Source organism: Poecilia reticulata, chromosome 13, assembly GCF_904066995.2.
Source record: "Poecilia reticulata chromosome 13, P_reticulata-male-v2, whole genome shotgun sequence".
Lineage (NCBI taxonomy): Eukaryota > Metazoa > Chordata > Actinopteri > Cyprinodontiformes > Poeciliidae > Poecilia > Poecilia reticulata.
This window is the reverse complement of record NC_088842.1, coordinates 11201050-11227089: the sequence shown is the minus strand read 5'-3', so window position 1 is coordinate 11227089 and position 26040 is coordinate 11201050. Positions and strand designations below refer to the sequence as shown.

Here is a 26040-nt window from a genome sequence, read left to right as displayed (position 1 = left end):
ATATGGAAAGGTTTTTAAAATTGAACGGGATTATAAAGGTCATCATGCCACAGCTTATCAGATTCAGATCCACACTTTATTTTTCCGAGACATTGGACTTGCTGGTTGGTATGCTTTGAATCTCAATCTGCAAGATAATCAACATGTTTGAGTTTAAATATACAGTGACATTATCTTACGACTTTCTTTGGTTTTATTAACCACTCCTTGGTAAGTTTTCCACAGTTCAATGTTTTCTCATTTGAGGACATTGGCCTTCACTGAGGTACCGATGCCCTTTCCAGACTGATAAATGTAACTGACTTCTCATTTCTTCTTGAATTTCTTTAGATCCAGATAGGATGTGTTGATTTTTGAGATCCTATCCTACCTCATGTTGCCTGACAGGTACTAGCAATTACTTGATTCTGTAGTGATATGACCTGGTTAAAATATTAACCAAAACATGATTTATCACAGAGTACTTGCAATTTAGCAAAGTAGGTTTTTAAAACTTAAGACATGACATTATCTTTTGAACTAAATTTTGTATTTACTCATATTGTGATCGATAAGCTAAAACACTTAACTACACCCAAAAAAGGAAAAAGCTTTTTCATGTTATGAAAAATCCAAATCAGATTGTTGGTCAGGAATGCAAATATTACAATATATGACTCACTTATTACAAGTCAAAAAAAATAAATCAAAACAAATGCTGATCACGTGTACCGTCTTTATTAGTGTGAATTATCCTTTGGCACATATAGTCACCATCACCTTCTAGGTCAATGAATAATAATTACCAACAACTTTATTGAAAAGACACTGAAATTACAACAATTTTACATTTTTCCAAATTAAACAGTATGCCAAGTGTTTTCATGTATAACGAAAGCAAGCCTACCATCAATTTGAGATGCAACACTGACACCGAGTGAAGCAGTTGTTGCAGAGATCTGCAGGTAACTGAGTAAAATCCGTTGCACAAATATGTGACAGAGTGGTGACGTGAAATATTTGTTGGTATTTAAAGAAAAAAAAAAGAAAAGAAGAAAAAAAATCAGCAGTAGTGTCAGAAAAAGCAAACCTGTTACTTAAAAAAATAAATGTGATGCATTTTCTGAGAGCGACTTGTTTTAAAAAAATGTAAGTATCCACCGCCCGCAGCTTTGATTTACCTTCACCAATCACAAAGTTACTAACCTGGAGTGACCCTTTTTACTGTCAAAGTATGATTAGAGTGAATTTTAAACTCGATTGACAGTCCTTAAACAATATGACTGTAAATATGCAGATACACAAAATTCAGACATACTAACATGAATTGAAAAGGAAAAATATTCAAACCGATTCAAAAACAGGACAAAATAAGAAAACTTAAATACAATAATCTGAAAAAACAAACCTTCTTGTGTGCAGCACTGTCAGATGTAACTAGTTTTATAAATGACTCGTCTAAAGTCACAAACTGATAATCACTTCTGTGAGGCTACGGCGAAAAGAGACTTCCAGCTAAAGTGCCTTTGGATCATGCCATCCACGGAACAAACAGGAACATTTGTTATGATAAGTCAGTCATTCTCCTTCCTCTCTGTTCAGTGAGTGGATCTGAAATTAAAATAAATGACCGTAACAAGAAAAAAAACAAAGAGAACAGTTCTATATCTCATCCAAACCGTAATCCTCTTCAGGGAAGTCTCCCACAGTCACATTCAACGGCTTCACAAATGCCCCGTATTTGTCTTGACACTCAAAGTACTGCTTCCCCTGAACACTGGACACACAATAAAAATAAGTTAAGATTCAAATTTGCAAAAATTGTTTACATTAATGGGGGAAAATTTTTTTTTTTTAAATCTTACGTTCCATTGTGTTTTCCAAGGGGCTCATCGTACTTCACACCCACCCAGTGACCTGACTTGAACTCTGTTGTACCTACAATGACACACATTAGATGATGGGACAGGGAATAAAGTCTGTAAATGCAAATATTTTTCCATAATCTTTTCCCCCCCTATTTTAAACAGCCAAGGAAAATGTTGAAGACTGTATAGGAACCATAAAAATAAGCATCTGTGTTTTTAACAGACATCATACTCCTACCAGTAATCAGCTCCATAGTTTAAACAAAATAACACCAAGTTAAATGTTTGGATTTCAACACTGACTCTGATCAGTGTTTACTGAGACTAACTTAAAGCTGTACATTTAAGTGCAACAAAGCAAAGGAAGTCTCTACTCTCTTTAAGTCACAGTAATCGGTAGCGTGTTATGCCATATATTCATGTTCTGTTTTAAAATACTACACCTGAGGCACAAGATTTTGCTCAGACACAGAAAAATGAAACTTCAGGACAATTGACAGGTTACTAATAAAATGGGAATATTAGTTTATTATTGTAATGTCTGCATTCAGAATGTTTGGCTGTTTTATTTTCTAACTCCTTGATTCAGCAACATGAGCTGGGTTCTCCAAAATGGCACCAGAGTTTTCAAATCCAGCAGACACACACCAAGAGTTCACATAGACAAAATAGAGCACCTTGCTGTACTCTATCTTATCAACTGAAATTCTTGCTGTTTCTTATAGCCCGAATAAACCAGATATACTCCACATATCAGGAAAAATATTGTAATTATTACCGCTTCTGACCCAAATGTTATCAGTCAGGGTAAGGAAATCTGGAAATAATTTTTTTGCACACTTACCAACATACATAACCGTGCCAAGCTTTGTGGGCTGCCCTGGGACCTCCACTTTGCAGCGGCTGCCGACAGAAATGGCCTCGGCTGCAGTCTTCTGCTGTTCTTCCCGAATGGTGAGCTCAGCTTTCTTCTTCGCAGCTTCTTCCTCGTTGAAGCGGCCTAAATTCTGCTTCTTTAAGAATGACCGGACGGATTCTACAAGATATGTGCATTTTGTACATTGAGCAATAACGATCAAAGCCATAAAGAGTGACTCAAGATGCAAACCATGGAAGTATACATTTGTAATGAATGATCAACAAATCAAGAGTTTTTACTTAACTAAAATGTAGCAGTTAGTTTGTTTTTAACTAAAGTGGCTTGCAAATGTACCTTTAATACTCATCTTGTCACTTTCAAAATAATTAGTTTGTGAAATTCAAAATTTCTCAAATCAATTTTTAATCCACGATTTGTTTTAGGAACAAATTTAAGAGGAAAAATGTGAGAGATTTGTACCTTTCCGTTGTTCATAGGCCTCATCTGAGAGCTCAAACTTCTCCACTTTGGAATCATCAAACAACTCGCTGGTCTGTCCTCCACTCCTGTCAATAACCTGGTCAGGAAACAAAGAGACAAACACAATAATATATCAGCCACAAGCATTTTACTGTAGTTTTTAACTACAGTAAACTAACTACATCAATAACAATAAAAAAAACCCTGATACCATTCACGCATTCTGATTATACTGAAATAAAGTTACAGTAAAGGTCAAAATTTTGTTTATGCAACGGAGTATTAGGGTCACTTTGAGAAAGAAAAAATAGGATTTAATATACAACTTTTTAGAGCAATATATTGAGAAGAGAACACATTACAAACGACTGGAAGTTCTTTTATAGCTGAAGAAAGATCACAGAATCTGGTCACAGTAGCTGCTTAAAAGGCTACATCAACATTATTAAACAAGCTTTTTCTTTTTAATGTAAGAGGTGATCATGTTTGTCCACATCTCCCAAAAGCATCTGGAATTGTGCCTAGTTCACATGGAAAGATTTTTATGCTAATTTCCCACCCAATTTTTAAGAATAGTATCAGTCAAGTTCTGCAAAAAACCTTCAGAACGTTTATATAAAACTAAAGATGATCAGATTATTTTTTTATTTTTTTTGATCAGCGCACATTTAAATAAACAAACCCTTGCTTCCTATACACCAGACCTTATATTTGACAGCAAGTCTGTAAGCGATGTGAGGAGAGCCATTAACAAGTCATGGTGCGGCACGCTGACGACAGTCAAAACTGCAATTAAATCAATAACTGCTTTACTTTACGAGTATCGAATGCAGGTTTATGCGAGCAGACAGGACTGTTAAACACTCCCAATTTATCTGACCAACAATTGTGTGTGTGTTTCCACGCTTAATTTAAGAAGGAAATTTCTTTTTAACATCACACACTACTAGCTTTTCAACCAGTGTATAGTTTGTAAACAAATTTTACATCCACTGTAGCTTACATTTTATCTACCATATCACTAGATATTGCATTTCAAGTACTTTTAATATTGTACGTACATGTATTCTGCATTCATCATCCACAGGGTAGGAACCAAATAAAGCTTCATCGTTATCGATTTTCTGTAGGAACCTATCAGTGGTGCTAAAAATCTCCAGGTCCATGCTGGAAGCAGGAACACCCACATTCATCTCCAGGAGCATCTTTGCACAAGAGAGTAGATACGGAGTAGACCACAGTTAGAAAGTAGAACTAGTTAATATTCTCAAAGTAAAGTGCAAGGGATGTTATACTTGTATATTACCTTTAATTCTGCAATAGTAATTCTTTTATTGAACCTTCGGCGGTTCTCGAAGCTGGAAAGGCTGCTTGTGATACGAACATTCACAAACGGGTTGGTAACCACCGTCACTTCACCGTCCATCCTGCGCTCTGTTCGGGCCCCAAACTTGTTTCTACAAATGAAAATAAATACCATCAACAGATCATCCAACAAAATTGTAAAGATTTTAAACATGTAATGAGGCATTTTTATGCGACTTCTGAGGAAAGGATGTCCATTTCTACACCGGGAAAGTCTCTCTGATGTTGATAAGAACAAATTCTTCACAATGACGACCTGGCTGGGAGAACACAGGTAGTTCAAAGCATCATTGATACTTACAAAGGAAGTACGTTTTCACTGCTCAAAGTGAAAGCAGTCACTGAAATGTAATTGTATATTAAATGTAGAGACAGAAAACCTTTGATCTGAACTGGTCAAGAAGACGATGCTGAAATATTTGTTTGGTGCCACTGCATTTATCAAAAGTTGGCCTGATTATTACGAAGTTATCTTTACAACAATGATATAGCACAAAAAGGTAAACAGCAAAGAGTCCTGATTTCTATGTAATGAAGCGCTCAAGTGAAAATACGAAAAAATAAAAAATATACATGAACAGTTTCCACCCTGCAAAACGGATCTGTCAACTGTTTAAAGGAATTGTCGAAATTTGACTCACAATTAGTCTCCAATAGTTAAGACAATGCAATGTACAAATGTAACCAGGATAAAACATGAAAAGTTGCAATAAAGTATTGTTCATCTACTTTATTAGAAAGTAGATATTACTGTAGGTGCTACAATGTAATAATAAAATATCCTGCATCCTACAAAGGCAGTGATTCCACGTTTTTGCCAGGGGATGCAGTATTTTTCAACAAGTCCTCGTGTTTCAGTGCATTACAGCAAGCATTTAGACCAGCAAAGTGGCTTTTATCCCGTCTTTATTACAGATTAATTTCACTCAACGAGGTTTCTTCTTTTCGCTGTCATTTTAAGTATGACTATCGGTGGCTACACTCTGGGTTGGCTAGCTGACAGGGTTGGTGGTAAGCAGCTGCAGTAGCCACGTTGGACCCATTGAGACACCTCGAATAAACCAGTTTTCTTACATTTACTTACATTTGCGTGTCTTATCTCCAGCGGTATGAACAAGTTTTGAGAAAAGAGGCTAGCCGTGTACGGTTAAAAAAACCGTTATAAACTACAACGACACTAAAACAAAAATGGTGAACCTAGCCTCGCTTTGTATTTACGCCAGAAAACTCAAACTCCAATTCCTGCTACGCCCTGCTCTGGAAGGTTCTACCCGCCTTGGGAGGGACGCACCAATCACATTGGAGATAGAACGAGCTTAACCAATAAGAATTACTGTTACAAGATGCAACAACAAAGGACGTCCTCCTCCGGAAACGGTTGACAAAATCAACAACCAATCAAAAGACAGGACTAAAAATCCCAATATGTAGGATCAACCACTAGACGGCGCAATTGTGCAAATGGTCAATCTAAATACCCCGTAAAAAGTATTGAATTCTTTGATGAAGGCATGGTTACATCGGCATTAAGTGTTGAAATTAATTATGATCAGTTTGATTTTAGAGCATCTAAATGAAGGCTGGACTGATACTGATAAGTTGGACTGGTAGATTTAGATATTTAGATTTTTAAGGAGGAAAAGATAGCAGGAAATAGACATTTTCCCTTTTGTGGTTAAAATGCATGAGTGGTACTGAAATTTCTAAAACTCTTGTGGCTTTGGAATGGGATAAGTATTTAAAACTATTTCTTTATTTATTAATTATTATTATTATTATTATTATGTTGTTGTGTGCCGCGTGTTAGAGGGCAGTGAAAAATATACTAAACCAAACTGGTTGGGCCGGTGGATGGTGTTTGAATATGAACAATTTCTGTTTCTCTTTGTCCGCAATTTGATGCTTATATTGATGAAAGAAGAAAACTAAGCTAAATTATAATTTCGTTTTCCACAGAAAAGAAAAACATCCGGTTCCCTTTAATCCCCCTGCAATGTCACATAAACATTAAGAACGCTGCAGATTAAAGGATATTGGATTAACAAGAAGAGAAATAAGATAAATCTCCTTAACCTGCATATTTACCTGAATATTTCCATTCTTGTACTCAGTAGATGCAGGTCTCCATAGATTGTATTACACAGGGATTGTCATTCGTCTTTATAGTTTCGGCTTTTATATCTTTTCATCACCTTTTATCACAACGTAAACAAAAGTAAATCATGAGGAAAGCAATGCATCTCTGAACTGGGTCATGATTTCAATTTTTTGATGACTCATTCATTTGTCAAAAAAAGCACATTTTTATCAACCGCAAAAATCATCCAGATCCATGTAGCTGGTGGAGACATTTTAGCCTATCGCTATGTGTTTGTGCAGACTGTATTTGCATATAAATCACCTAATGCTCAACAGACAGTTTGATCCAGTAGGAAAAGATAAATCATAAACAACATAAGGACTAATACAGCTGCAGTTCTGGCATCTTCTGTTTTTATGCAGATAAACCTTAATTTAGAAACATGTTTATTCTCACTGTTATGCAGAAAAAGATTATAGCCCTCTTTATCTTTACAACTAGGTAGAAGACACTTGACAGTTTTGGAGCTATTCATAATTTTATCCATCTTTCAATAAAAACCCAGTTCCATCCTAAGAATGGTTGACCCCTGAGCATAATGCAACCACCACCATGTTTCACTTTGACCCAAATACACATGTTCACTCGCACCCGGGAGTATAACTCAGGTAGAGCAAACTACCGGCTAACAAACACAGTTATAATGGTGGAGTTAGCAAAAAAAATACCTCTAATAGTGGAGCTAATGGTAAAAAGTAGTGATAATGGTGCCTTATCCTATTTGTTGCTGATAAGGCAAAAATGGTGAGGCATTTTTTGCCTTATCAGCCGACTTTAAGACAAATAAGATTGACACAAAATACATCAGCTACATTATATACAGGAAACAACAGAGATTATTGCATACTTTCAATAAACAGTTACATATTAAAAGTTTACAGCTACCTGGCGATCAACCCTGCCCTCCCTTCTTTGCCTCTCCAATGCCGCCCTGGGCGACTGCCATCAAAAGTTCTGGAGCGTGTAAAAAGCACCGATGGTTTTTCAGAAATGTTTGGGGCAACAGGGTTACTGGGAGACGTACAGTCCCTGTTGGAGTTAATTAAAGCTGCAGCTTGAGATCACATTTAGATGAGTTGGATCGTGCCAACAGCAATAGAGAGAGGGGCGTGTCTGCTCCTGGCCTGGAGGCACATTAATCGGTCTGCTGGCGGAGCGGAGGACGGGAAAAACGCAGCGCTGCGGAGGGAGGGAGGGACGGAGGGAGAGAGAGAGAGAGAGACAGGGGAGGAGGAACTACTAGTGGAAAAAAAAAAGTTAAAGTGAAAATGGCTTCCTTGTCTTTAGAGTCTACAGAACAATCTGAGAACAGCCCAGAGGAGCCATCAGCAGCCGAGCCCAAAGAAGACAAAGAAACCGTCCGAATTTCGGAACATCTGCTCCAAAGTTTCCAGAAGTCGGCTCTGAGTTTCTCCACTGACCAGGTTTCGTGTCTGTGCGAGGCCCTGCTGCAAGCGGGTAATGTGGATCGCCTGTGGAGGTTTCTCTCCACCATACCTCCTTCGTCCGAGCTGCTACGTGGCAACGAGACGTTGCTCAAGGCCCAGGCGCTGGTGGCCTTCCACCGGGAGGAGTTCAAGGAGCTGTACGCCATCCTGGAGAGCTACGACTTCCACCCGTCTAACCATGGGTTCCTGCAGGACCTGTACCTCAAAGCCCGCTACAAGGAGGCGGAGAGGTCCCGGGGCCGCAGCCTGGGCGCCGTGGACAAGTACCGGCTCAGGAAGAAGTTCCCCCTGCCCAAAACCATCTGGGACGGGGAAGAGACCGTGTACTGCTTCAAGGAAAAGTCCCGGAACGCTCTGAAGGAATGCTACAAGAGCAACAGGTATCCCACTCCGGACGAGAAGAAAAACCTGGCCAAAGTCACCGGACTGTCCCTCACACAGGTCAGCAACTGGTTCAAGAACCGCAGGCAGAGGGACAGGACCCCGTCCGGGACCCACAGCAAAAGGCAAGAGCAACAAAGCTGCATGCATGTCACATTCAATTATATAAGCTGCAACAGTGTCCTTTGTTTGTCAACAGAGGAAACCCAGAAAAGCTCTAAAACTTGAAGAAGAAAAAAAAAACACACAGCACGCCCTTCACTTGAGTGCAAAAAATGAGCCAACATGTTAGACGCTGGTTTATGCAATTGATTTGGCTGTAGCTGAGTTTTGGCAGGAGTGAAGTCACACATCTCAAACCTAAAGCATGTTGCTTTGTTATGAAATGTGAGATCCAGATGGACCCACGATGGCTCAGGTTTCCTGAAACCCTGCACTGCGCTGCCGCCTTCAGAGCCAGAGAGACAGAGGTTAGTTAGGGGAAACCTTTAACAAGAGAGAGTGGGTGGAAAAAAAACCTGCAGGATCAGGTCACACACAGCCTGAGAGCTCTCATTTTATACATTGCAGTAGGGATGGATCAGGCCAGACCTTGTGGTGTTCATTGTCAGCAAAATAATGAGATTTATTGATGCTCCCAAAAGAACCAGCAGAGGAAAAACAATAGTTTAATTAGGAAAAGTAAAAAAAATAAAAAAAAATCCAACCATACTGTTGGATGGTTGGATTGTTGTAACTCTGTTACTATGATTACAGAGTTTCTTAATCATAGTAAGTCTAGATTTTATTATGATTATCATATTTTGTTTTTTCGCTGATCACATGGTTATTTACCCATAACTACAATATTTACCCATCGCTGTTGCCTAATGAACAGCGTTGCCTTTCTTTTTTTTTATTCTGTGTCCAGGCCTATTTTTAACTAATTTCTACCAGCCTCAAAAATCGTATCATATGGCAACACTTAAAAAAAAAAGATGTAATTCTGGGGTAATTTAAGTCACTGAATTCGCATTGAAATACAAAGTTGCAACTTAAAATCACCAACAAAAAAACAAAACAAAGTATATATAAATATTGCCATGAACCATTCACCTACTGTTCTGGGAATATTCATACTCATATGGAGGCCTACCAACCGCAGGAGACCAAGAGCTGAGGTGTAGCAATACAAAAAACTCACAAGAAGATACACAATATTGAATTTACAAGAACAGGACAGGAGAAGATTTATTTTACATTACTTTCAAGAAAACCTCAAAGATAAAATTTCTTCACAATGCCCCTAGCCTGCTGTATTTTTGTCGCAAACTCAACAAACTGTCTTTTTTTTATTATTTATTTTTGATCTCTTCAGACCATAGAACAGTGCTTCTGCAGTAGTTTTCCCAGTTTCTGTTCATAGAGTGCGCTGTGATTGTTTTATTGCTCAGCGAACCCTCCAACACCCATCCATCCATCTGTTGCGATAGCGACACCTTCTGCCACCTTCAGCGTCCGACATGAACACGTTGTCCGTGTCTTGTCTGCAGCTGTGTTAGTCCTGTGTCATCTCTGCTGGAAACTGTAAAAACACTGCCCAACATTTAAGAGTGAGTTGAGGCATCTTCTGTTACAACAGCCGGGGTGACGCCATGACGACTGCAACTGGCTGGTGCTCACGAAACCGACGTCGGTTCAACAAGAAATTTTAACATCACGAGGTCTCGTTAGACAAGTTCTTGTTACACCCCTACTCGTCGTTACCAAAGATAAATGATCAAAATTAAAAGTCCAGGGAGCTGAGAACGCTGCCTAATTGACTCTGGGTTTGGCTGGTGTAATTAAAACAGTGACTCATCTTCAGATAAATTAAACAGATTTAGTCAGAGGAGAATTCAACAATTGGTACTTAGCAAATGATATCCTGGGTATTTTTACTTTCTCACTGGGAATTCTTGAAACTGCAATTGTAATTTTTTTTGGTGGGAAAGTCAGTAGCATAATAACCAGCCAAACAAACTGAGCACAAACTAACTTTATACTGACTAATAATCATAACCAACCAACCAAATCAAATATGCTTCAATAAGCTTGACTTATTCAGTTTCTTTCAGGTCCTATCCAAGGAATCCAGTTTTCACTGATTCAGAATTATTTTTATTGACTCTTTCTCCTCTTTTATAAAAGAAACAATGTTATTTATGATATTTGTAGTAGCTTTAAATTGAATAGACAATACAATTACAACATACTCAATTATGCTTGAAAGCCTTTGTCTACAGCTTTTATCAGAGTTCAAAGAAGTGAATCAGAGTACATAACTGGTTTTACTTTCAGCCGACTTATTTATGGGATGAAAGTGCATGTGTGTTCTTGGTTTTTATTTAATGAAGAGTGGCGCTGATTCCTGTCTCTGGCAAAATAATTGGTGCATCTCTTGTTTTTCTTTTTGTTTTGTTTTTTACAACCAGTGCTTCTCCAAACAGGCGTGATCTGTTTGTGAAGAGATAAAACAGAGCACAGAGGGCTTATCTCGCCCCACCTCAGTGGTTGTGGTGGTCAGGCCGAGCGACGCTGCAAATCTGTGTGGTCAAAACTACACAGACGAACCAAAACCAGCACCATAAAGGGGGTTTTAAGACTCTGGTCCTTCCTGCGTGCACAGAGGAGTGCTGTTATGCGTGGTTGGTTATTAAGTTGGAGGAGCAGCATGTTGAATAATGGTTAACCGTGCTGCGGTTTTAAAGTAGAGGAGAAACTTTAACAAATTTTCTTTAGCCACTAGAAATATGAGATCTAAATCCAACCAGCACACAATCTCTCTGATTTACATTAGATGTCTTTCAGAATTTCAATACATAATACTTCTGTATCTGCTTTTAATCAAAACAGGAGAGCAATGACTATCACTGCACTGCAAAAACACAAAACCCTACCAAGTGTTTTGGTCTAGTTTCTAGTGCAAATATCTTGGTACAATTCAAATAAGACAAAACTAACTTATAAATAACTTTTAGGCAAGAAGTACCTTGTTTTATGTCAATAATTCCATATTATTAGTAAAGTTTTAGTTCCACTGGCATTATTTCACATAGAACAAGACGCATTTCTCATGTTAAAAGTTAAATAATCTGCCAGTGGAACTGGAACTTTTTCATCAATATGATGGAATTATAGACATAAAAGAAGCTCCTATATCTTGCTAAGAAGTTACTTGGAAGTCAATTTTGTCTTATTGAAATTGTACCAAGATAACTGCATTAGAAATAGACCAAGACAGTCACAATAATTTGGTGTTTTTGCAACGCACTAAAACTTCATATTTTCTCAAAAGCAGAAATAATTGTGAAAGACACTCATTAAATAACCAGAGTAATTTTTTTATGTTTGACTTCGCCTCTAATTTCAGTGAGTCTGATGGGAACCACAGCACTGAAGACGAGGCGAGTGTCATGGACGAAGCGGCGGACAAACCTGAGGAGCCCGTTGGCTCTGGGGCTTCCATCATCTCCGTCTCGGCGGTCCCCTGTAGCGCCGGGAGCCAGCTCATCCTCAACAGCGCCAGCGGCTTCCTCACGGCGCCGCAGCCTTTGCTGCTGAACGGAAACTCCCTGATCTCTGGCGCCGGGGCCGGCGTCATCATCAACGGCCTGAGTCTGGGTGATTGCCAGACAGTCACGCTGAGTCCTGTCACCACCAGCTCTCCTTTGATCCTGAACGGGGCTCAGGTCATAGCCAAACCCGGGGTCGGCGCAGAGCAGCAGAAGGCGGTGGAGGCCAAGGCGGCGGTTCTGAGCAGCCACATGCAATCTTCCGAGGCCTCCGCCATCGTCTCTCCTCCACTTCAAACCAAAGCAAAGAGCGGCAACAACATGGATTTTCTCGTCCGCTGTGAATCGGAAGGAGGCAGCCAGACGGTATCCCCGTCCTCCTCGTCTTTATCGCCCTCCCCGCCAGCTCTGTCGTCTCGCACCAGTCTTCCATCTCTAGTCTTAACCCAGAACCCACAACATCAAGAGCCGCTCTCCCTCACAGCGCCTCTGTCTTCTGCAGGCATAGTTATTTCTAACTCTCTAGGTCAGCAGAGGGCTTCTCCCTCGTCTGTTTCTTCCATCCACTCCACCCCTCATGTCATCTCTTTGCCCCAAGTTGTGCCTTCCATCCACTGTGCACCAGTCTCCCATCTGGTCCAGACGTCTTTAGGATCCCAGTGCCCTCAGCTCGTCCCAGTATCCCCACTCGCCTCGCCGGCTCCACCGTTCCAAAACCCTCAGACTCAAAACCCGGCTGGCAGACCACCGGAGCAGCAGAAAGAGCCCCCAACAACTGTATCTGAATCTGCTGCGACTGTGGTTTCGGTCTCAGAGCTCAACAACGCTACCCTCCAGCAAATAAACTCCACTCCCAGCAAAATCCAGACTCCGCAGGCTCTCTCCACGTCTTCCCCAACTCCAGTAGTGCCGGTGTCACAAGCCAAAGGCAACAGCACCTCTGCACAGTTAGTCTCTCTCTCCATGCCTCAGCTGGTCCCCGTCTCTTCCATCCAGACCTCCTCCAACGTCTCTTTCCCTCAGGTGGTGCCGGCCAGCCCGGCTCTCTCCATCCCCTCGGCCGGGTTGCCCTTGCAGATCCTGGCTTCGGCTCCCGGATCCGGAGGGGCTCCGCAGACCCCGCTCCGGATAAACCCGCTGAGTCCGATTCAGAGAGTGGGGAACCCAAGCAGCGTGGCCCCCGCCGTGCAGCTCCTGAACCCTGGGATCATTCAGCTACCTTCGTCTCCAACAGGTAAGCATGTTTCATTGGAAAATGAGATTTATCATTTGTCTTAAGGTGGATTCTTTGTGTTTTCATTTAATTTGATGAAGAATTAAATGTAATTTGGAAAAACTTGAGTTAATCTTGAGAGGAAACAAATAGTTTATTGTGGATCAAATCTTCATGGAAGAGTGGAAGACAGCCTCTGCTGAAAGGAAGCAACAGAAAGTCCCATTTAACAGCTTGACATTCGGGGTGTTTTCACACCTGATGGGCTAGAAGATTCTGTTCGATTGGGGACTAAAACTGCTACATTTGTTATATTTTCCACTTGTGCGGTTCGCTTTCACATGGCAGGGAACCAAAACCTTTGAAAAACCTGTTCCCCCTTCTCGCCCGTGGTGGCGCTGCACCTTATGAAAATGCACACTGAAGGAAATGACACAAAAACTGAGCACAACTTTCTTTTTCACATAACGTAAAAGGAAATGTAGTAGCGTCAGATCACCATTTGGTGGCTGTAATGCTCCCTTCAGTTGCTTGCCATCGCCAACACATCAAGAAAGAAGAAGTAGGGTCAGATTTTACTGGCTGTAGTATTTCTCTTTTGTCTTTGGCAAAATGTACAAACTGAACCACTTTGTCACACAAAAGACCAAAAACTATTCCTCTGACTACTGTTAGACTTGCGTGTTTGCTTTTATTGTATTTACCCAGAATGCCCTCCACCACAATCTGCCTCCTGCTTTTGGAGTGGCCTGCTGTCCGCTGGCATTCAGATATGCACTCGAACAGCATCAGAGTTCACTTCAACCAAACCAAGACTGAGGTTTTTAGGTGGACCAGAGGTCGCTTTTGTTTTTGGTCATAGTTCTGTTGTGCGTTCACACCTCCCCAAATAAACCAGACTTTCTAGGTGAATGAACTAGTGTTGGATTAAAGCAGATTAACAGGGCTGGTGCGCATGCATCCTTTATTTTTGCCACAATCCATGCAGGGAACTTGGCAAAAATGGGGATGCTTTTTTTTCAGCAGGGACTCAGAAGAAGGTCAAAGTTGATGGGAAGATGGAAGGAACCCTTGGAGGTTCCCAAACATGCAGGCTAGATCTAGAGGGACATCTGTTATATTAACAGGTATTAATGTGTTGGAATGGCCCAAATCGCACTGACATTGCGAGTTTGTGGTTACAGTTGATAATTGATAAGATGAACCTGAGAATTTTTTCAATGAAGGATGGGCAGAAATGTCAGCCCCTAGATGTGCAAAATATTGTTTAACAAGGGATGAATACAAATAACGTTTGTAGAAGATAATCAAAATCATCAAATCGGATGAAATCATGTGTAATTGTTATCCTCCCCCTTAGCCATCTCCATAAAGCTTGTGGTTGCTCAGTCGGGTAACTAGCATGATGTGCATAAAGTCACTAAATAAGTATCATTGTGTTTTCCTCTAGGGAACCTCGTTCTTGGTGGTAGTCCTTATCTGAGTGTCCAACAGGGGAAGCTGATTCTGACCATCCCAGCAGGGATCCAGCTCACCAGTTTACCCTTGAAACCAGTCCCCGACGCACCCGCCATCTCTGCCAACGGCATGGCGGGGCTTCTCGGCCCCTCCGCGCCTCCCGCGGCCCACCAGCCTCCGTCCGCCTCCGGCCCGGCAGCTTCGCCCTTGAACTTCATCAGCTCCTCCCCTCTGTACTGTGCTCCGGACTCCGCTGTCGTCACCAGCCAGGCGCTCGCCGACCAGCCTGTCACCATGACGACCCAGAGCGCGCTCACTCCGGAGAGCATGCTGGCCTTGGGCCCCATGTACAGCAGCGTGGCGCCGAGCCTCCAGCTGTCCCAGCCGGCGTGGAGCCCCGTGTCGCTCTCCACCTCGGCCAGCCTGACTCTGTTTGACATGCGGGGAAAAGGCGAGCTGCCCGTAGACCCTGCCCTGCTCGGCCTGCCCGGCGGGGAGTCGCTCCTGCTGGGAAGCCCCTCGCCGGGGCAGGATGAGGATGCCAGGTCTCCCCTGGGGGACCCAGAGGAGATGGACGCGGACCCCAAGATCCTCACTCAGCTCCAGTCAGTCCCCGTGGATGAAGACCTGGGTTTGTAGTCTATTAAAACTGTACGCTGGCGACAATGATCTCTGAAAAACTTTAGTTTCTCCTCATGACCCGACACTCTTTAAACATATTAATTAGGTATTTAAATGTTTTAAAGCCTTCACAGTCCTGATTGGCACCTTTGAGAGAAGTTTTTGCAGTTTTGTTTCACGGCGTTTGGCAGCTCCAGTCAGAACCTTGCATACGCTTTTCATGGAAATCAATGTCATGCTGGTTTTGGACATTTAAAGATTTATTTGAAACAGGATGAAATGATTTATAAATCATTACATCCTGCAAGAAGGATGTAATGCATTAATGTGCATTTATCTCATTACCTACTTTGACCTAAAAGCGTCAATACAGAAAAGTGAATGGATCCACTTTAAATATAAATATAGAAAACATTTTCTTTTCTTTCTACCAGCACATTTCTTCTAAAAGCTTAAGATGGATATAAAATAATGTTGGTTTTTAAACCATAAAATTAATTCTTGATTCCAGACATAAAACCTGATTATCTCCTCTTTTTTTAAAGGGTTTAGTTTTAGACGAATGTTCTTTTTAATGAGGCTGAAAGTGAGAATTTCTACTTGGAGAGTAAATGATCCTCAGCCCTAAGACGAGCAGTTAACAGCTGGATCTGCAGCAAACCCAAACACATGGAAACTGAGGTTAGAAGTACAAAACGGGCCAACGCTTGGCTTCAGGAATGCCCTGACCTCAACTATGCTCAAAATTTGTGGAATATTCATAAAGGCTCGGCCAGATCCAGAGAAAAACCACTTAAATGTGGTTCACCAGGAAGGTTTTCATCCACGAATACCTCCTCACCCGGTTTTATTTTCTATTCAAAGCTCTCCTGGAGTCAGAAAAATAAACAATGAGTCAGATACATCTTTAGATAAAAAAAAAAAATTGAAAATAAATGACGTCGACATCCATGATGAGTGTATGTAAACACGCGTCTTTAAAGGCTTCATTTTGAGGTTTTTCCTCTAGATTTTAAGGGAATTTTCTGCCGTTTTCAACCACATAAAAAAAAAAAAATAAATCTTACTTGAGAGAGGAGCTACCTTTTTGACATTTTTGAGGAAATTCAACAGTACATTTGCCTGGAGGTTTTAATCAAGGTGCCACCAAAAGAGGGAAGATCTGGTAAATTGAAAACACTAGTACATTTTTCAGCAAGAGCTTCTGGACTTTGACTCTTCTTACGCTACCAACACTCCAAAATAAGGAGCATAAAGTCCTTTATGCTCTTTATTTTGCCTCCTAGTTGCAAGGGAAACACAACAGTATTTTACAGATATGAACCAGTTACTGAAGTCTGGCTAACCAGGCCGATGTGTTGCATTTAATGTAAAAGGTTAGTTCTTTTTTTTTTTTTTTTTTGCAGTTTTTGAATTGTGTGATTGAGATTATGATGATGATAATGATACAGGAGTTAAAAGGGTTTTAAGAAAAGGTTCTAACTATGCAATATATGTGTAGCTCTTTATAGGACACTATGTCGCACAACACTTGGGAGATGAAATGAAGCGTTGACGTGCGTTACACTAAAGCGTTTTGCTCTGATTGTGATGTTTCTCATCAAATGCAGCCAAAGCTTCAGCACAATGCTGATAAGTGCCTTATTTTAAACCTTTTTTTAATGTTTTGTGTTTGTTACACCGTTTTGTATGACTTGTATGTTGCTGACCTGATTTTTGGACTTTAAAGAACGCCCACATTTCTACGTCAGTTTGACCCTCTGTGAATTGCTGTGATACTTTATTTGCATGGTCGTTGCTCCATCTCATCTTTTTTTTTTAAGTCGTATATTTTGCACATTTCATTCGCATTATGTTTACGTTAACGCTCCCGTTCTGTCGCGATCGCAGTGGGACTCATTTGTTCGTGACGCTCCGGGTCCTTTGGATTTAAACGCTAAACCCAAACAGGCCGTCTGCCTGCGGGCCGCAGCGCAGGCGGCCGTCAAGCTTTTTGCTCATTTATGGTACATAAATGTACAGTGGATGTCAGAAGTGGACACACCCCTGTTAAAACGGCAGGTTTTCATGACTTAAAGCTGCGGTATGTACCTTTTTAATTTTAAAAAATAAATTTTTTGGTTTTTTTTTTTTTAGGTATTTGTTAAAACTGTCACTATCTCAACAGATGATGAGACAGAAATTCCTTGGAAAAAAAAAAATAAAAAATCAAGCTACTCCACCTCGTCCCGTTGGTGAAACGTTTAGGATTTAGTTTCCAAACTTAAATTTTCCTCTCATGAGGTAATTCTTGCACGTTCTCTGCTGCTGAAAAATAAAAATCCATCTTCAGATTTCCAGCAGACATTTGAAGGTTTTGGATTGAAATTGAGTGATATTCACACCGTTACAAACTCCTGTTTTATGTGGGGCGGGGGGAAGCAAACCCAGATCAATGTATCACTTTGGTTATTTCAATATTTTCTCTTTTTGTTTCTTTCTTTGGTGATGGACGGTGCTTTTGCCAAACCTATATTTATAGGTTGTGTCTGTTTGAGTCTGATTTTATCAGCTCATGACATACAATAACAAGGCCTTCGATGATTTTAAGGTGTTCCTTGAGTTGTTTTCTCTGGAAGAATTTAACTTGGCTCATCAAACCTACACCCTTAATCATCTGATCCATCTGATATCTGCAAACTGAGGCTTTAACTGAGTGATTAAAGTGAGCAGACGTGAGGAATATTTTCTAAAAACATGTCTGAACTTAATTCAGGACAATCAAATTATTATATTAGCTTATGGATGTGCCACTAAATTTGTATAATTTTCTCCTAACAAACTTGTTTTGCTGTTTTTTTCCAGCTTAATTGTAAGGCAGCTCATAAGGAAGTGGAAGTTGTTTATTATGCCAATTATTTCTTTCTCCAGCTCTTTAACAGGGGGTTCGCTTTTGAAATCCAGTGTCGACTTCAGTATTGCCTCCAGTTACAGTAATGACCTGCGTTTGTGACTTTTATATTTTCCTCTGATTGGTATGTACATTTACATTTAACCTATTTAATTGCATGTACCAGTCGGTTCCTAGCTTAAAGTTAAGACTCGTGAAAACGGTGCATATAGGAAATCTCGGGTGACTTTGCATCAGCTCCGGGCTTTTTAAACTCTAGCTTATCCCGCTGTTGAACTTGAGACGACGGAAACGGGGCTGTTTTATTTTAAATATACCAAAGCATGCTTGTTTTTCTTTTGTTTGTAGCCTTGAGTTTTTTATTGTTACCAGTCACTTAACCTACACAACTCTTGATTTAACCAAAGATTGTGTGTTGGTCTTTTTTATGTTTTTTTTAAAAAGGGAGATGTCTGTCTTTAAATGTTCTTCCTGGTTTTTTTTTTTTGTTTGTTTTTTTACTCAAATACATTCTATTTTTTATATTACATGATACTGTAATAAACTACATTTATTAAAAAAGTTTGTCTCCTATTTACCCTTTGTTGGAGCTATAGGGCACAAGCAACTCTCATTTGTTCAGGGATTTTTGCCTAAAATTTGTCAACAAAATTTTATTCAAATGCGTTTCTGGGAAAGCTTTGATCTCGTTCTCCGGTTAATTCAGAGCTTTCAAAGGTGCGCCAGCAGCTCGTGTTTGCACAAGAGAAGAAGAGGGGGTGGGGGGATCTCTGGTGTGTTATTATAAACCCTGATGGGCTCAGGTTACCTGTGCGAGGGGATGATGATGCTCAATCCCAACACTCATGCTGGTTGGTTTGGTTTTGGTTCATCCATAATGATCCACAGAGGCTGCAGGGCTCAGAGGAGCTAAGCTGTAGAGAAGCAGTTTTCTTTCTTTTTTTTTTTGCTTGTTTTTACTGCGATGATCTTTACAACAGAGCAGGTCATCTGTGTGTGTGAGGTCCTGCTGCAGGGCGGTCACATGGATCGTCTCGCCAGCTTCCTCCGCACTCTTCCTCCCTACTCCTCCTCTTCTTCTTCTTTGTGCCTCTGGGAGCTGGAGAGCGTGCTGAAGGCCAAGGCAGCCGTGGCCTTTCACCAGGGCCGCTTCTCGGACCTCTACGCCCAGCTGGAGGGCTTCCCGTTCTCCCCGCGCAGCCACCCGTTCCTGCAGCAGCTGTGGCTGCGGGCCCGTTACGCCGAGGCCGAGAGGCAGCGGGGCCGGCCCCTGGGGGCCGTGGGGAAGTACCGTGTTAGGAGGAAGTTTCCTTTGCCCCACACCATCTGGGACGGCGAGGAGACCAGCTACTGCTTCAAGGTGGGAAGAAATCTGAAAGAAAAACGCTCTTTAGTTTATTCAAACACCCTCTGATAGTGACCGGGACACTTTAATTACTTTCAGGACCTTCTCCTTAGCGCCTCGCAAAGTTATTCAAAAGTTGGAACCAGAGACTGTAATTTTTTGTGACCAACACAAAGTGGTGCATAATTTATACTTGAATTTACTCTTTTGTTTTTACAAACAAAACCTGGAAAGTGTGGCATGCTCTTGTGTTCAGGCGTCAACGCTTGAAATTTTCAAGATTCAACTATCTTGAATTAAGAAGTTGCAGCAACACTTAAGTATTTTTGAATTGAAAACTTTTGCCTTCTGCATATAAAGTCTTCACCTGCAGTGTTCAGATGCGTCTCTGAACCTGATCATCATCACACCTGATCAGGTCATTGGGAATCTGGAGAATTTGACTGCATGTTGAGGAAGTAATAGTCATTTGGTTCAGGCGTGTTGGGGACACAGCAAAAACTTAGAGGAAAGTGACCCCTGACCAAAAGACATTTATGCTGCTTTTCATTGCAAAAATAGCTTGGTTAGATCAGAGAGGGCTATTGTGAAAGTGTTTCCACAGTATTTTAATCAAATTTAGGTAATTTGTTTTGATTCAATGCATCTCATTGAAGCCACAGGCTGGTATGCTTTGGATCTTCCTACTTCCTGCTCAGAGGAGGAAGGAAGCGAAGCTCTGATCTGTTCTGTAGTAAACAACCTTCAAATGAATTTTTTCTGCTTTTTCTTACTCTTGCATCGAAATCAGATTGCAAGTGTGGCTCTCTGCAGCTTCTCTTGGGATTTTGTTTAACCTAATCACTCAGCTTCATGATGCCGATTCCTCTAACAATCTTCTGTGGGTTTCACAGAACAACTAGGTTTATGCAGAGATTAAATTAGACCCAGCAGGTGGACGGTTTCTAAAAAAAAACAATTGGTTCACATTGAAACCATTCTTCTGTTTTCTTTCCACGTAGTCATGCTCTACTCTGCGTTGGTCTAAAACTTCAAATCCCTTCAGAAAACACGTTCAGGTTTGTGGTTATGATGAAATGGGAAGGTTTTTGGGGATCTGAATGCTTTTCAAAGGCGCTGCATATCAAATTCTATTAAGGATAATGCTTCAAATGGAATTAATATATATATGTCTTTTAATTACACCTGGGTGAAGGTGAAAAAATAAAGAATGATGCATTCTTTATTCCTTAAAGAATGTGTCATTTAATTTTTTTTTTTGTTTTCTGATGACCCATAAAAACGTTGACTTGCTGACGGTCCTGAGAGCTCCAACATGTTTCTGATGTTCAGAACAATAAACGAGCTGATCTGTAAAGCAGGAGAAATCGCGGAGCGTGCTCAGGGAGTGGTACCACAGGAAGCCATACCCGTCCACCCAGGAGAAACGGGAGCTGGCCGCCGCCACCGGCCTCACCTCCACCCAGGTCAGCAACTGGTTCAAGAACCGCCGACAGAGAGCGCGAGCCACGGACGTTAGCAGGTCAGCAAAAGAAAACTGATTGTCTCCTAAAATATCCAAGCCATGACACTGAAACCTACAATTATAGATTTGTAGCTTAAAAAAACTTATCCATCTTATAATTACGACTTTTAAACAGATAATTATAACCTTTTAGCTCTTGCCTATTTGTCTTAATTACTGACTTCATATCATTCATATCTTACAGCTTCGCATCTCCAAATTATTATGCTACAACCCATGGTTGTGAGTTTATATCACATAATTTATTGCTTCATAATTATCACTTCAAGTGTCAAAGTTAGGATTTAAACTCCTCACACTTTAATATTTGTAATTTATATCAAAATCATATCTTACATCTCATAATTATAACTTTGCATCTTCATATTCTGACATTAAAACTTGTAGCTCTGACTTTAAAACAGTTTGTACTTGGTCATAATTATGATTTTATATCATAATTATAAAATCATTCATTTCATAGTTATTGCTATCACAAAATTATAGATTTTTTTGTCACATTATTATGAATTTAAATATTTTCTAACCAAAGACTTTGCTTGAAAGTGGAAACGTTTAAAGTTTTGCTGTAATATTATGACTATAACTTTGTATTTTACAACTACAGATTTAACTATGACTTTAAATTTAAGAGAAAACATTGTTTTACAAAACTAAATATACTTTTAGATAATAAAACACTTTATCTCATAACTTTCTCAAAATTAGGAATTGATATCTCTTATGGCTTTGTGTCTCTGTATTTAAGAAATAGTGTATCTCTCAACTATTACTGTTTCTTTACTCTTTGAATCACAACTATGACTTTACATCTTTTCATTATAATTTGTGAATTATAACTACATCCAACTATCCATGTTTCCAAATTATTACTACAATCCTAAGTATAAATCTTAAAAATATCTCATAATGTCATTATTCCTTCATAATTATGACGTGAAAACAATCCTAATTTTACATCTGAAGATTTTATGTAGTAGGTGTGGTTTTGTATGTCTTTTTACTACGACTAAATCTTATTCTGCTCCTTTTTGACGTTCTTGGATTTATTTCATTTTAACAAACTCTTGCCGTATTCAGATCCTGCTGGGGAAACGCGATCATTTCCTGAAGCTAAACAGCCACAACGGCGCTAACGAGTTCTAGTTCTGTGCTTTTAAAACCCGTATAAAAACTAGCAGCAGCGCCCTCACGTGGTATAACCGGGTCATTAAAAGATGAATTTGGCTTCGTAAGCGCGTCTCTAATGCCGTTTATTTTCTGCTTCAGTTTTCAGACGGCCCTCGCTGACGGACTCTCAGGTGAAGTCTACCTGTCCTCTGAGAATGAAGCTTCTCCCCAAGGCAGCCCACAACCCCGGAGACGCCGCCCGACACCTCCACCCCTGTGCCACCCCCCTCTTCCTCTTCATCACACGCATCAAGACTACTAGAACTTTATTGACCAACAAAACAAGAAACAGCCACGGTAGCTAAACCTCGACACAAGTCAGACACTTAAAAATCAGCAGAATTAATTCACATGTGTTTCGACACATCATTCATGTCAAACCAGATGTTGAGTTCAATTCAAGGACAATGCTGGTAAACTGATCTGTATGAGCAAAGTGTAACTGTTTGACCTTCAGAATTTAAAAAGAAATAAATAAAAGTGATTTGAACTTCCAGAGAGTCTAACCTTGAGTGAGAGAACGAGGCTGGACTTTTACAGTAAAGATTATGATGAAGTTAAAAGCAGCAGGTGAGAAAGACCTTCAGTGATCAGGAGAAGTACGAGCTTCACGGACAGAGTTCAGCTCGAGTCGATCCAAGTCCATCTTTAAGAAGATAAAGTGCATCTTCTTCATATTAACGGGGCTAAATTCTTGTTAAGGCTGCTCAGGTTTTTCTACATGTTTTCCCATTTGCTTCACAGGACATTTAGACACGAGGTCCAACACGTCAGGCTCTAGTCTCTGACTCGTCCAGAGGCTGGCTTTGTTCACCGGCTCTCTCTCTCCTTAGTCTTACTTGGATCTCCGTGAGAGGTATTTTGCATTTTACGGTTCAGAGGCCCAGGTACTCGGCCAGGAACACGACCATGATCTTCGTGAGGTTCTCTACGGTCGGGCGATGCATGTTCTCCTCCGTGTCGTCCAGTGTGTGCCAGAACTGAGGGAAGGGAGTGGCGATGATGTGCAACACGGGGACACCTGGAAGGAAGAAAGGAAAGATGAAATGAAAAGCTTTTAAAACTGCAGCAAGAACAAAAAAAGGCTCAAACACAGTGGTGAGCTACAGTGCGTTGTTGTATTGTCTTTTCATTGACCTCATGGTTGCATTGAGAATCCGACCAACAACAAGCCTACAAATGTTATTGATTGTTATTGATTTGTAATTTAACACAATCTCGCTGGTATGCTAGAAGTACAGCAATGTTTTGGGTTTTACCAGACCGTCACTCCTCCTCACAACTTTGGCTCATCACATAAAATCTCAAACACTTCAATGTTTGCGGCAGCAAGAGTCGAGTTTTATGAACACGTTTGGACGGCACAGAAGATAATATTGACGTGTGCTCTGATAAAACCGCCGTTGCATTCTAGATTTACTCATATTTTTTTAAATAAAAAGGATTTGATCTTTAAGGAGAGTAAAACTACTGAACTATCACTATCAAGTGACTTCTATCTGCACAAATTGTGTCCTTTTTTCTTCTGTGACTTACCTTTGTGAAGGAAGGGGATGTGGTCATCTTGAACGGGTCCAAGGTAAACGTCTTTCCTAAAATACGTCTGCTCCGAGGGGTGAGACGTGAGGAGGCCCTGCCGATGGAGCCTCTTCTCTAAGGGGAAGAGCACGGTTCAGATCCACACATCACGATTTCAGCGCTCAGAGTGGAGGTGCACGCTGCACCCACCTGCAGAAATCAGTCTGTCAAACCAGCGTGCCGTGTTGTCGAAATGATTCGCAATCAGCGGATCGGGACCACCGAGCAGGTCCAACAGCACAAAAAGGTCCTGAGGATGCAACCACACGAAAATTAGCCCATGTGCTTCTAGAGAGGATCCTGGCAGTCTCAGAAACTACTGAACGTGGAGGAACCCTGTTGAAATTGGTTTACTTTTTCTTAAGGTCTGGTGACACGGGAGGAAAAAAATAAAAACCGTACCGACGACAACTTGGCATCAATTATTATCGAACAATTATAATGAACAAATCTGATGTCATTTAGTTTTATTTCAATTAGGGAGTGAACTATAATCACATTCTTCCGACACTTAGCAAACACTTTTTAAGCAGCTAAATGAAGCTGCTTAAAAAGCAGCAGCTTCAAAGCGAACAAAACGATACGTCGACCTCAGGGAGGATGAACGTTTCATCACGACGCAGCTGGAGGAAGGACCTGGAAGACTACGTGGTATTACCAGGAAGCCTGGCCATTCGCTGCAAAAAACACGCAATCTTACCAAGCATTGTTGGTCTAGTTGCGTAAATATCTTAGAAATAAGACAAAAGTAACTCGCAAGTAACTTTTCAACATGATACAGGTGCTTGCTTTAAGTCAATGTTTCTTTAATATTGATGAAAAAGTTAATGCTACATTGGCAATTTATTTTATTTATAACAAGACATTTTTCCCATGTTACAAGTTCAATAATTTGCTAATGCAACTAGCACTTTCTCATCAATATTAAGGAAATATTGATTTAAAACAAGCACCTGTGTCCTGTTGAAAAGTTACTAGCAAGTTCCTAACACAAAGATATTTGTATTAGAAACTTGACCAAAAACACTTTGTAAGACTGTGTGTTTTTTGCAGTGTTGCCTTCCTGTACAACTCCGCTTGGGAAAAAAAATTCTCGCTTCCAGCACAGTCTGGGCTTTCTTCTCCCCTTGCCTCGGATTGTTTCCGGTAGATTTATTTATTTTTTTACCACAGACGGAGAAGTCGTGAACGACGTCGTCGATTTCCTGCACGGTTTTAGATTTGTAGTCCGCCTGTCGTTTCACCAACGGCAACGGAGGAATAGAAACGAAGCCGTTCCGTCTGTGTCGGTCACGTTTCCAAATATTGAATTAACGTTAAAAGCCGCCTCATTTGGATCGGCTGGGATAGGATCTGAACTGGGAACCCGCAGGTTAGACAGAACACACCTCAGCTGCAAGATGACGATTTAACCATCCAAATGTTGTAACACTCCCTTACAATACACTGTGGTTACTAAAAGTAAAGCATGGTGCATCCGAAAAGTATTCACAGCGTTTCAATGTTTCCAGATTTTGCTACGTTAAAGGAGAAAGGGGAATAATTTAGTTTTCAAAGCCTGCAGGTGCTACAGAGTGCAGATGGTGCTAAAGCTCAGCCAGTAAGCTGGTTATTAAGTAGGACAATGTTTGTAATTTCTCCCTTTTTTGAGGATATGAAGATCCAGGATATTAATTGTACATGTCAACTTTTATTTTAATTTTATAAATGTGGTTTTATGAATGTACGACGTCTGGATGAGAGAATGACCCCGACTGTTTTGTGACGCTGCTTACTCACCACGGCCTGCAGCGCGGTGGCACGAGGCGAGGCTGCAGGGTGGGGCGTGTTGCCCAGGAGCTCGGCCAGGTGACGGGAGCCGTACAGCGAGTCCGTGGCCGTCCACTCCTCGAACGACTCCTCGCCGTCGAAAAACACGAGCTGCAGGGTGACCGGGAGTTTCTAGGGCAGGAAGAAAAGTTAGTAATTTCACGAAGAGATGATTTTCCTAAAGCAGCAGCTGGAGTCATCATTTCTCTCCTGCAGCAACAATGTATGGTAAATGACAGCCTCTGGGGAGAGGACGGGGACTGGCGTCAGCGTTTTCTGCACACACTGCAGCCATGGAGACAGAGCGCTAAAAACAGAGCGTAACGGGAACGAAACGGGAGAAGACATTACTCAGCGTCTTTAAACTTCAACATGAAA

The 26040-nt window shown here is 40.8% G+C and overlaps 4 protein-coding genes across 6 annotated transcripts in view; 2 read left to right on the top strand and 2 right to left on the bottom strand.

Moving 5' to 3' along the window:
• Positions 1 to 701: 701 nt before the first annotated feature.
• tbcb (tubulin folding cofactor B) lies at positions 702 to 5809 on the bottom strand. The gene is made up of 7 exons (XM_008425765.3): positions 5636 to 5809; positions 4493 to 4643; positions 4248 to 4391; positions 3187 to 3283; positions 2692 to 2883; positions 1845 to 1917; positions 702 to 1756 (listed from the first exon to the last, which is right to left on the bottom strand). Exons 2-7 carry the CDS (start codon positions 4610 to 4612, stop codon positions 1642 to 1644), a joined length of 741 nt encoding a protein of 246 aa, XP_008423987.1. The 5' UTR covers positions 4613 to 4643; positions 5636 to 5809; the 3' UTR covers positions 702 to 1641.
• A 2094-nt stretch (positions 5810 to 7903) lies between these two features.
• six5 (SIX homeobox 5) lies at positions 7904 to 15363 on the top strand. Of its 2 annotated transcripts, XR_014090472.1 has the most exons (4): positions 7904 to 8645; positions 11912 to 13000; positions 13077 to 13287; positions 14717 to 14841. XR_014090472.1 is itself a non-coding variant. In XM_008425766.3 (3 exons), exons 1-3 carry the CDS (start codon positions 7960 to 7962, stop codon positions 15361 to 15363), a joined length of 2709 nt encoding a protein of 902 aa, XP_008423988.2. In that variant the 5' UTR covers positions 7904 to 7959. The 2 variants fall into 2 exon arrangements, 1 of the variants encoding a protein (XP_008423988.2); XM_008425766.3 differs by having other exon boundaries at positions 11912 to 13287; positions 14717 to 15363.
• A 3828-nt stretch (positions 15364 to 19191) lies between these two features.
• On the top strand, positions 19192 to 22771 carry six9 (SIX homeobox 9). Of its 2 annotated transcripts, none has more exons than XM_008425768.3 (3): positions 19192 to 19595; positions 20942 to 21102; positions 22375 to 22771. In XM_008425768.3, the coding sequence occupies exons 1-3, from the start codon at positions 19200 to 19202 to the stop codon at positions 22535 to 22537; spliced, it is 720 nt and encodes a 239-aa protein (XP_008423990.2). In that variant the 5' UTR covers positions 19192 to 19199; the 3' UTR covers positions 22538 to 22771. The 2 variants fall into 2 exon arrangements, with proteins under 2 accessions (XP_008423990.2, XP_017163808.2); XM_017308319.2 differs by having other exon boundaries at positions 20939 to 21102.
• Positions 22527 to 26040, bottom strand: part of qpctla (glutaminyl-peptide cyclotransferase-like a) — a 6113-nt gene continuing 2599 nt past the window's right edge. Inside the window, exons 4-7 of the mRNA XM_008425767.3 lie at positions 25633 to 25794; positions 24004 to 24103; positions 23812 to 23928; positions 22527 to 23296 (exon numbers count right to left, since the gene is read on the bottom strand). Of these exons, the coding sequence (XP_008423989.1) occupies positions 23151 to 23296; positions 23812 to 23928; positions 24004 to 24103; positions 25633 to 25794 (525 nt within the window). The 3' untranslated portion in view covers positions 22527 to 23150. The remainder of the gene's footprint in view (positions 23297 to 23811; positions 23929 to 24003; positions 24104 to 25632; positions 25795 to 26040) is intronic.